This window comes from Sinocyclocheilus anshuiensis, unplaced genomic scaffold, assembly GCF_001515605.1.
Source record: "Sinocyclocheilus anshuiensis isolate Anshui unplaced genomic scaffold, SAMN03320099.WGS_v1.1 scaffold3153, whole genome shotgun sequence".
NCBI lineage: Eukaryota > Metazoa > Chordata > Actinopteri > Cypriniformes > Cyprinidae > Sinocyclocheilus > Sinocyclocheilus anshuiensis.
In genome coordinates, this window is record NW_015555991.1 from 204,427 (window position 1) to 216,947 (window position 12,521).

The 12,521-nt window shown below is 38.5% G+C and overlaps 1 protein-coding gene across 1 annotated transcript in view; it reads right to left on the reverse strand.

Annotated features, from left to right (window-relative positions):
- Positions 1-2,807: 2,807 nt before the first annotated feature.
- The window catches only part of LOC107676104 (synaptotagmin-11-like), a 31,054-nt gene continuing 21,340 nt past the window's right edge, over positions 2,808-12,521 (reverse strand). Inside the window, exons 3-4 of the mRNA XM_016470630.1 lie at positions 5,781-5,901; positions 2,808-5,662 (exon numbers count right to left, since the gene is read on the reverse strand). Coding sequence (XP_016326116.1) covers positions 5,352-5,662; positions 5,781-5,901 — 432 coding nt within the window. The 3' untranslated portion in view covers positions 2,808-5,351. The remainder of the gene's footprint in view (positions 5,663-5,780; positions 5,902-12,521) is intronic.

A 12,521-nucleotide genomic window follows, 5' to 3' on the forward strand; every position in this document is an offset into this window, starting at 1 on the left:
TTCCACATGGGGGGGGGGGATTTCTGCATCGTGAATGATTTGTAGGTTGTACACACAAAAAACATATCTGTAAAATTCTCTGTATTGACTACGAACAATGCAAGTGTGGCTATTTTTTTTTTCAACCACATAGCTTTTTCGAATCAAGTCCACGATTTTTTTTGGCAACTACCATAAAATTCATTGAGTTTCATACCATTCCGATGAAGTAGCGATTTTTAAAATTTCAAACCTTTTTTTTTCCGGTCTAAAATGACCGAACAACACCAGAGGGATACACGTGCATTATTGCTGCCGTAAAGCAGTCTGCTCATTTCGTGGGATTTCATACCCGCTCACCAAACTAGTTAGGCTGTGTCCGAAAACTTAGGCTGCTGACTTGATGCCTCACTGAAGGTACCTCACAAAATGATTTTGGACAGACTTATGAGCGAGCATAACGGTTTAATGATCTAAGACAAAATAGAGAGAGAGAGCTTTGGTGGTAAAGCGACTATTTAAAGGGGTCATATGATGTGATTTCAATTTTTCCTTTCTCTTTGGAGTGTTACAAGCTCTTGGTGCATAAAGAAGATCTGTAAAGTTGCAAAGACTAAAGTCTCAAATCCAAAGAGATATTCTTTATAAAAGTTAAGAGTCAGCGACGCCTACCTAAAACGGCTCGTTCTAACATGCCCCCACATGTCTACGTCACTATGTGGGAAGATTTGCATAACGCCGCCCAAATGTTCACGCAAAGAAAGAAGGCGTAACTTTTATTCTCGCTGTAGTATTGTTGCTGCCGCCGCCATGTCGTGAAGGCACTGTGTGTTTCGTTGTGAAAGCAAAACTACTTTGGTTGGTCTTCCAAAAGAGGACACGACTAGAAATCAGTGGTTAAGTTGTATTTACAACACTGTTCCAGAACAGTTCAACCCAAATATTCAGATGTGTGCAGCACATTTTATGGAGGATGAGGACTGTTTCCTGGGAGAGTAGCCTACAATGCCGGTGTCTGTTTCTATAAAGTGGGGCAATTCCAACTTTGCAAAGACAGTCTGGCGCTTCATGACTCACAGACTGTAAGCAAGAATTTGCCACTGATGATTCAAACGCGAGTTTTGGGCAGTGTAGAGTAGCGCTTGTTGTTTGTAGTTTCGCCGATCACAAATGCAGACCTGGTTTTATGTTTACGCGGCGCAATACGCAACGCAACGCGTAAAAAGACAGTATAAGTCATTATAATCCATAATTATGTCCCCACTGGATGCAACAAATGCTCATTTATAATGGGTTTTAATTTTTTTGTCTCGTCGCACCAGGGCACGGCATCACAATATGGTAAGGGGCGTAACATTTCCGTCACACGTTTGAGGTATTCGGCCAATCACAACGCACTGGATAGCTGGCCAATCAGAGCACACCTCGCTTTTCAGATCGATGAGCTTTGTAAAAATCAACACGTTTCAGAAAGGTGGGGCATAGAGGAGAAACAATAATGTACAGTATGTGGAAAATAATGTGTTTTTTTAACCTTAAACCGCATAAACACATTTCATTACACCAAATAATGCTCTTTTTAGCAACGTCATATGACCCCTTTAATTACTACAATATGAATTTCTCGCTAGAAAAAGTTGGTCAAAACCTACATTTACACACAACCACCAACCACAACTTTCAGATGCCATTTTTATTTTTTAGCACACAGGATTGTGGGATATCAAAGGCAGCGAAGGATACATCCATGCTGCCTTCAAAAACCAATCAGATGAAGGCATCTCAGAAGACAGGAAGAGAAGCTAACAAACAGAAGTTTGGAGAGAAGCGTGGGAAAGAAACAGAAGCCATTTGCCTTATTAGTCATCAGTTATAACGTGTTTAGGCTGTGTCATAAGAACTTGTCTTACCAACTAGCAAGGGGTAAACAGTCTTATACTTTTCAGATTCAGAGTAGACCAACCTACATTTTTACGTATCTGACAAAAAAAACGCCCTAGATGACTAACTTGTAAGACTTTGTCTAAACAGTTTATGGAACCAGTCACAGTTCTGCTTGGTAAGCTATTCCTATTTTTTGGATCTGTCACCTTATCGTGGAAAATTTGTGGTTGGAAAATTGAGCAAAATAAGGGGTGAGTAGGCGACAGATTACAACTCAAGTTACAACTTGATTTTAATTCATCTTCAGAGCAGAGAAAGAGAGGAAAGTCTGATCTAGTGTATCAGTTTTTATTTTATTTGCACGTCCATTGTGTTAACAACTTCAACATACAGTACAAGTCAGCATTAGTGTAACATACTGTATTTAGCATAAACTCAGCAGTATGCAGATATCTTGCACTCAAAAGCATTACAGTTCACACTCTATGTTCGATGTCCCTGAAGATCATGTAGTGAAATGAGCAGTATTAAGCTGGGTATGTAAAGTACATGTCATTCACTGTACTTACATTATACATAGACAACTTGCTTGTACTTACAAATATTGAAAAGGCCAGGTAACAGCATGGATCACACTACAGTTGTGGTGAACTAACACTGTTTATCATCTAGGTACAGTGGTTTTAGGGACGCCTAAAATAAAGCTGAATCACTGCACTTTAACCTTATCAACACTGCGGTATCCAAATGGACTAAAATATTCATTACAATAATTTTCTTCTCAGCTCATTTTCGTCTTTGTTCAGCTTTCAATGTTTCTGTACAACACACAACAGCACAAAAAAACTGAGGGATTGTTAGGGACCAGTGGCAGAGAGAAAAAGAGGGGCAGATAGCACTCCAAAAGAGGAGGTTTACACAAAAAGAAACCATTTCCATTCCAGGTAAAACAGTTAGATACAAGAAGAGCAGAAAGTGCTACTGCCCACCAGTGCATTGGAACAAACACTCATTTACAATTGGTTATATTCATCCTTATGTCTATAGTTATTGATATAAAACAAGCTTTTTATGCCCAAAAGATCAAAAAGGTTCCAAGTAACACAAGGAGCCGAGGGTTAAAATAAAGAAAAACACACATGTATCATTTCACTTAGGTTGCATTGTGTAGTTTGGGTTGCTGATTTTACAAAAGTGGGTTTTGCTGTCATTTAAACCACTAAAAACTGTAATATATACACCAGTTTTGAAGCAGAAGTTTGAATAGTGAATGCATGCAGGATTAAAAACATTATAGAGGGTGGAAGAGTTCACTGTTGTAAATGTATAGCTTGGAAGTGAAATAGCAAGACGATGGGCACATGGTTTCTTAATTTTCTTCAAAATGCGATTGGAATGTGATTCATTTACTTCCTAATAAACAATGGTAAATCTCATTATGTGGTCTTAATGACTCATAATGAGCTTGACTGCAGATATCATGGAGAGAACGCTGGGGCTTAATTTACTGCTATATTAATTTCACATGTTAAATATGAAATATCTCTAATGAGCCAGTCGATATCTTTTCCTCCTCTCCCCCTCCCACTTTCTGGGAATAGAGCATGTAATTCTGCCTCAGGGGCTGTGGGCACTGAATGACATCAATGGGAACACATCCACACGCACATTGCATGCCTTCAAACATCGACTCAGAGGCCTGTCTGAGGCTGCAGTGTGAGCGGCTTCATCGTGGTCACCAACACTCATTTCACTCAGGTGTGAGATATCCACACCGCAAAACGTTGGTCCATCTACTTTGGTTAGTTTTTGACAGCTGCCGCTGACTAATGGTTACTGGCTCATGCCAAAATCCTAACTTTGATATGGCCAGTTATTAGTCCTATCATAGTTATTAGGTTTTTGATACATACATATATATATATATATTATTTCTTTTGAACACAAATCATAAAAATAAATACAGTACTCTGAGAAAGTGCAAAAATTGGTCTGAATCTGCATATATCTCAGCTATAAGTCCGAGAATAGACAGGCTTAAAGCCAAACAAGTTATTGAAGTAATTATGATTTCTAAGCTGGGGTGGCTAAATTTAGTTATTTCCACGACACCATTTGTATGTCTAAAGTTCAAATGTATATTTGACGATATTCAATTGTACTATGAAAAAAGAAACGGAAGAGTACTAGTGTTACGCCTTATGATACATTATGTACATCTTGACCAAAGACGTTAAGAATTAGTTTTATGGCCTTAGGAATTAAGTGTGGCCTTAAAAAACACATTTGATGGCAATAGAAACTGATGTAAGGTACAGCACCCGTAAAATGTACAAATTCGACAATGCGTAAATATGCTAATATCTGTCACATTTGGCTTTGACTGTTATTTCATTGGTGTTTCCCTCCAACCTTTTTGACCAAGCCTTCCCTGATCTCTATGTAGCACAGCAACTGGGTCAAAACCTCCTTTGTGGTACAATGGAAATGTGCATAGATGTGCATAAAAATTGAAAAAAATTGAATTTAAATCAATGAATAGTAGATATGTTGAGATACGCTGACAACACGTCATAGAACTGCTTTGTCCAAGTCATCAAGTCAGAGAAATGAACAATAATATACAAGTACAGCTACAAATAAATAAACAGCTACAGCATAAAAACGGGGAAAGTGTAGACTGGCTTTACTATGTGGAACATCAGAGCGTTTTCATAAATCAAATTCATTTTTAATCCTGAGCTGAAAAATCTCTAATTTTCATTTGGCGGTTGGCTGAAAACTTGGCCTTGACACCAGGTTTTGTTTAACTTGACATTTAGAGTTTTATTTTTCTAGAGAATTTTCATCTCAATTTTAGCCGTATTTCAACCTTGTCTTCTGTGGTAAGTATTAGCATGTTAGCAGAAATGCTCATGATGGTGTCCAGTTTATATCCCCTTTCATCCATTTTTATCCTACACTATCAAAACATTCACCCCATTATTCTTTTTAAAAAGTGGACTTAAAACTCACTTTTCCTTTCAACCTTCCTTCATCTTAAAAATAAAAGTGTCTCACTATTTCTAGCATGCGGCTAATTGAAAGTAGTGTATGTATATTGTGAATATGGCGGTATACTGGTGAAAGGCTCTGAGGATACTGTGGTATAACTCTCATCCTGGTATAATTCGCTTATAATTGACTTTAGCGATGTCTAATCAGAGCCAAAAACCACACTGACGTGGTTAGTTTAGCTTTTTTTCCTCTCTTTTTTTTTCTTTGCTATGATGTATGAGTCTTTTGTGCTACGAGTTCGTTAGAGAACTTTCTAAGTGTCTTTTCCGTTAGACTGCTCCTGGTCCTATGTCCTGACACATCCGCATCCACTCATTCACCTATCTGTACAGGGAAAAGGAGAGATTGTTAAATGGGCTTCTTTCTATAGAGGGGCTGATAGGAAGGAAGTGGTATAATAGATTTTGCTTTCCCCATGTGTTAGCCAGACACTAGTACTCTATAAGGTTATGCCACTTGGCAATCTGCCGCCTTGGGTTGTCACAGACTTCCCTCCAGTGAGTCACCCCTGATGAAATGGGGCTCTGACCACCCAGAACCAGGCGACCCACAACCTCATTCTTCGTGGTGCGGTCAAAATCGATGACCAGAAACTCCACAGAGATGTCCGGCATAAGCTCAGCGGGAACATCGTAAATAAACGATTCATTGAAAACGGGATTGAGTGTGCATTTCTTCACGTGAGTCTTCTTCTTGGCTATGCGCTTTCGGCCGTAGAAGACGTTCACTTTAACATAAGGGTCTGTAGGTGGAGAAGGGAAATAAAGACATGAGAATTTGGTTAATGACAAGTTTTTGGCATCATAAACGGGATCATCTGAATATCTATATATTTGTGTGTATGTGTGCTGTGTACTTACTGCCTGACAGGCCTGTGATGTCCATGGTTGGCAGGTGTTTGGCCTTAAGGACTACCACATTAAGCCTGTGAGTAACAGGCTGGTAGGACAGAGAGACTAGCAACTCCCCACGACTTTCACACTATGGAGAAACAGAACAGAAATTGAACACAAGAAACGGCACACAAATGTTTATAAGCCTAAACAAAAATCAGATGAATGACTAAGGACATGACGATGAGCCACCCTGTGATCACTCAGCTCTTTCAGACTCTGTCCAAAAGTAAAGTAAGCCTGGCACAATCATCCATGCATCACTTCCAAGAGTAGTGGCAACAAGGGGAACAATACCCATCACCTAGTGTTGTAATCGAGACCAGCTATTTCGAGTCGAGACATGAGTAGAGTCAGAGTAATAATTGAGACCAGAAGAGGGTCAAGTCCGAGTCAAGTCAAAGACCTGAAGAGCATGTGAACAATTCAGAAAGTGTAAATAGGCTTTCCTTTTAGGATGAACGAAGTCTGGTTTTGCTTCAATGTCACACAAACCTCTGCAGCACACACACACAGCGTGCTTCTGTCTGAAGTCAAAATAGCACAGAGAGGATCCTATGAGTCAACACAGGCCACAAAAAGTATCCACACTATTGTAGTACTCAAGACCGGACTGTCCAAATGCTCCCAAGATTATGAAAAGTTCAAGACCATGAAAATATGGTCTTAAGCTTGGGCTTGAGACACAGTCTTGTCGTGAGTACTACCGAGTACTGCCCTCACTCTTGTCCAAGGGCCTGCAGTGCCCATGGCCATCATAGCCAACTCTGTTTCAGAGTATTGAGGGACCTAATGGTATCCCTGATCCTGGGACAAGGTAGGGTTTGCAAATTATTAGATTAAGAGCTGAGCAAGTCTTGCAACACAACTCTGTTCTCCTGGCTCTCCTGGTCGCTGGGACAAAGCCTGACTAAAAGTAAGATAATGATGTGTTGTAGACCTTGTTTTTGGAAATTATCTCTGGAATGTCCTTTGGCCAAGAACGGGGTGTCCAATCCTGCTTGTGGAGAGCAAATGTCCTGGTCCAATTCCAAAGTTTAGCTCCAACTAAATTAAACACACCTGAACCAAGGTAAACGTCCTGGCAGGTATGTTGGGACAAGTTGCAGCTAAACTCTGCAACACCTCCTGGCCCTCCAGGACCTGGACTGAACACCCCTGGCCAAGAGGAACAACAGAATGACTGCAGGATACACTGCTGGTGTTAAGACTTTAAAAATATTGTCAGGCACCTTCTGGCATTAGCAAAATCAAGGTACTTCAACAATCCAGAAGCACTGGCAGTACAGGGCCTTTCCTTTCGGTATGCATGGGGTACTTTCCTTGTCCCATATGATGTAACTCAGACTACCTGGATGAAGTCATTATCCACTCGGGGAACTGAAAGGAACACCTACTTTATCTCCTGGACAGTGAAATTGACCATAGAGGAGGAGAGAGCATTCACTCCATTTACACCAGAGCCTGTCCTGCTCACACGGGACATTAAATTGCCACTTATTCTCCAGATGGACAAGTTTGAAGGAGAACTGCAATGGTGAGCCATCTGTGCACCTGTCAGTTCTCCCTGTGCAATGGTGATCATATGGTCATGAGGGTAAGCAGGGTGGAATAATCAAAGGCACCTGTCCACTGTCATAAGAGAAGAGGACAAAAGGAGCGTTGGCATCTCTGCAAGCCATGGTTCAGCTCCCACAGGACATTTATTTCTAATTCTGTCTCTTGTATCCTGACACTTATGAGCACTGAAAACTTCAGCAACCACCACCTAAAACAACGTAAGGTGACATTTAACCCAACTCTTCTCAGGTTTTTAACCATGGGTTATGAAGCCCTGCCCCAGAGTAGTAAAAGCAGTAACAACAAATTCTGATGACACAGGTATACAATGTAAACAAATGGCAAGTGTAAAATAGTGCCAGAATGTAACGGCAAGTAGTTTAGCAACAGACAAATATAGACTGTCTTAATGCAGTCCTCATTAAATGTTCATGTGCTTTGTACAGCTGCCGAGTTTAGTTTCAGTGCTTTCACTGTCCTTCAATGGTGGAACAAGCATCCAGCCCCAACCTGATTGCTAAGACCACAAAAAACAGCTTAAGATATAAATAAAGCCACCCATTACCATTTAAAAATACATCCTTTTCTGTACCTTTTTCTGTTTCTGCACTTTCATTTCTGGTTTAGACTGAAATGGGAATAAATAAGGAATACATTTTCCAGTAAAAATATTTAAATACAGTCGCAAAATTGCAAGTTAATAAGATTATTAATACAGAGTATACCTCGCCACTGGCAAATTGTAAGCTTATACCCTCTCTACTGTTAGCTCAAAACAAGTAAAAAAAAAACTATTTTAAATTTAAACGCAACAAGAAAAACGAACTTAAGTCATGTTTTTTACACTTTTACAGTCTCATGCCATTTTGATTCTCAGGTAAATGCTTAGACATTTTACTGCACAAGACAAAAGTACAGATTGAAAAATAAAACGATGCAGATTTATGCAGATTTTTTTGGGACTGCTAATATTGCTGGCTTCCAGTCACTTTCTATAAAAGTATCTAGTTAAATTAATAAATATAAATTAGTTTTTTTTCTTTCTGTGGCTTTTTCCACATCACATGAAAAGACTTTACTTCTTATTTTTTCTCTTGCCATCTCTGTTGTTTTCCTCTTCTTTGAGAGTAAAGATTCCAGTCCTGTTCCTGCTTATCACCATGACAACTTGCATTAGGAGGCATCCTGGAGCTAAACATGGACTTAAAACAACCCACATCTTAATGCTTAATGTCTGTAAGTGTTTGTGATTTTCCTTTTATCTGTACAATGAGGCACAGTCTCTGCAGGTAACTGTGCTTCTCATATGCCTGTTGGCTTGTGTAATTTGACCATAGATACATTGGACCAGGTTAATAAAATATTGGGTAACTCTTCAGTGTAGGGACAGATTCTCTCTTAACTAGTTGCTTATTAGCATGCATATTACTAGCATATTGGTTGTTTATTAGTACTTATAAAGCACATATTAAAGCCTTATTCTGTATGACTGTATTTTTGATCCCTTCCACCCCACACCTAAACTTAACAACTACCTTACTAACTATTAATAAACAGCAAATTTGGAGTGTATTTAGGCAAAAGTCACAGTTAACAGTTAATAGTGAGAATTCATCCCCAAACTAAAGTGTGACAACATATTGAATACATGTGCATATTTATATAAATGTATAAAGATGCACATGTTAATGTTACACCATGTTTCACTTTTATGTCATACTTGTTGAGCTTTGATAATAATCCAATTTACCCATGCAAATGACTGGATGTAATGTGTAAATAAATTATCTATTAAAAAATTGTTACCCAGATAATGTTTCTCCATAATTTATGAGATTTGGAGGTAATGCTTGAGTAAATTTGAGGATTTGTTGTACATCTCTAATGATGCATGAGGGATTATGCTTTAGATACTGCCAATATTGTACATTTAAGTGTCTATTCAAAAGTACAAAACATCCCTAATATGAATGAGATCATTCTGTTTTCGCCTCTGCATTAACAAGGCTACTCTAATTCGACACACATTCATTTTCTTTATCTTCCATGAAAATGTTCTTGAAGAAGAGCTATAAGCAAGCGTAACGAGTATGGCGCTACCGCAGTATGTCACTCACTCTTCATAATCACCCATCTCTCTCTCTCTCTCCCAATCTCTCTCGCCGCACGGACTGCACCCCATCTGTTTCCTGAGTTTTTCTCCTTCCTTCTCTCCCATAATCCTCTCTCTCACTCTCTCTCTGTCTTTCTCTTGGCTGAATCGATTGTCCACCACTCCCAGCCAACACCCTAATACTCCTGTCTTGTGGAGCCATAGTCGCTGATTCAATTTAAGATGCTGTCTCTGTAGAAGGGTATAAAGCAGACAGGAAGTTCTCTGATTTGAACAAGCTTACTCTGCATATTTTGTATACTGATTTACAAAGCCGTACACAAGTGGGAAAACAAGCTCAAATGCTTATTTGCCTTCGAGCACTAAAGATTTCCTGCTGCCAGAGAGAATGAGATTATGAACATCGCTTATAATGCTATTGTTCCAGTTTTGATGGAAATACAGCAGCGTATTAGGCTATGATTACTTGTTATGCAACAACTTTTAACAGTGTTCGGCTTGTGTTTGAGAGCAAATGGGTGCAAAGCCTTCCTCATAACTCTCTCTATTTCATTGGGTGTTTACTGAGGACTCTTTTACACCTGCTATCTCTCTTAAGATCACAAGTAAACTACCCAATGCACTAAATACAGGTGCAAAAACAAAAGGTCCAGAACATTTTGTGATCACAAACTTTAGTACATATTGAGGTAGTTGGAAATGCACATGATCACATTAGAGTGTAAATACTGATGTTCTGATGTCTCCCGGATAATATCAAAGAACTGCCTAGTCACCTAAAACGGAGTTTTACATTTACTTTATAGACCTTACAGGTCCTTACCTTACCTTCACACTGTGGAAATACAAACGGAATGCAGAAGACAACAAACACAGCACTAAGAAATGGCAGAGCTACATAAAGTGAAGTTCAGTTAACACAGCTGCTAATATAGCTAAAATATAACTAATAACTAAAATAACAATGAGAATTCTGCTTGAAACTAAAGTATATATTAAGCAATAGTCTGCCAAATTGTTGATGTATGCATGTATGTATGTATTTATTTATTTATTTAGCTTTTTTGAAGTAATGTACATTGTCATTCAAAATTTTGGGGTCGGTAAGTTTATAAACATTTTTATTTTGTAAGGATACATTAAACTGGTTAAAAGTGAAAGTAGACATGTATAATATTACAGATGTTTCTATTTGAAATAAATGTTGTTCTTTTAAACTTTCTATTTATCAAGAATCCTGAAAAAAGTCCCCCAAAAATCTCAATTTCCACAAAAATATCAAGCAGAACTACCATTTTCAACACTGATAATAATTAGACATATGTATTGAGCAGAAAATCAGCATATTAGAGTGATTTCAAGGAAATCATTTTTAAAATAAATTTTACATTTTAAACTTTCAAAACATTAAAAAATCTTAGCAATGCCAAACTTTTTGAACAGTAGTGTTGTTAAAAAAAACAGGATACAGTACAGTATGAGACCCTCCCGTCAAAATACAATCACAAGTGGTTACAGGAGACGCATTTCCCATCAATAACATTCATCAATATCAGGTGTAAACAGGCGTAAGAAACTACAGACGCATAGAAAATATCAATAATTTTCAGAAACTGAATAACTGAAGAGATGCTAATCGTTTGTTTTGTGGGTATCATTGCTAATGATGTGAGAATAAGCACTAGTTTGCAGATGGTTGTACTCATGGATGTCCCCCCTGCAGTCAGTGGCCTTTATGGCTACACTCTCTGTCTGCAATAATGCCGCTTTAATGGCTCGTGGATCAATAGATGCTCTCACCACCCATAAAGCCCAGCCCATACGTGCAAATATATGTGGAACAATATGGTATACAGCTACATAATATAACATCTATATAATTAGAAACACAGGATGATTTCAGAAAAAAAATATGATTGATGTTTGTCTATGCAAACACTGCCACAGTGCTTAGAAGTTACAGGTGGTTGAACAGGCAATGCTATGTGGTTGCTACAGTGTATTCTTATAAAGTATATTATTTCCACAATAAATTCTCTATTTAAAAGTATGCTAAAGCTTATTTTTCACAATTAAGGGAAGCCACACTGTTTGAGGTATCATGTTATAACATTGCATGCCAAAATTTAGTAATTATGCTTAGGGTTTTAGGGTTTGGGGGGGTGTTGCTTGTCTGAACTTGAATGAACACATAAAACTGTTTCCTCTAAAAAGCTATATTTGTATTCTCACAGTTACACATGCGGCAGCAAAGTTCTTAAAAATCGCAAGTCGAAAGCTCATATATCATCTTAAATGCCAAAAAAGGTTCAAAATGTCAACAATAAAAAAAATCAGCTCCTCTGTGACTCGGTCTGGAGAAAAGCTGTGGGATAATGGCTTCACTGAGCTGGAACTGATCCCAGCACCGCCACTCTGAAACTGCTTGTATCAATCACAGGAACGCTTAACCTGGGGCAAAGAGCTCAAATTCTTTTCTTTTACCTCATTTCCTAGATCAGGTTTGTGTCTAGAGAAGCTGAAGGAAGCCTTTCGCCCACAATAGCTGCTGCTAACCGTAAAACATCTTGGGAGATCCATAAAGGTTTGAGCGGCATCTCGTGGGAATGATTACGTTTAACGATCACTGTGGCGAATAACAGCCGAGGAATATGATGCCATTCACAGGCCCAGCATCACCCAATACTGATGTTTTCAACATTTACATACTAATGATGTCAGTTGTTTTTATAAAGATTGTAGTGATGCATCGAAATTTCGGCAACTGGAAATATTTGGTCGGAATAGTTTTGTAGGGCTGAAATCATTGACCGAAACTGTGATGTTTAATTAGCATTTCTCCAAAGACGCGTTTTGACTGTGTCAGTGTTTATTTTGTGCACACAACGTGGATAAACGATATTGATTGATTTCTCATTTTTAATCTCTTAAATCTCAAGATCAATCTTTTGGTGCTGTTTTCAGTTGATGCATAAACAAAACTTAAAGGGGTCATATGATGCGATTTCAAGTTTTCCTTTCTCTTTGGAGTGTTA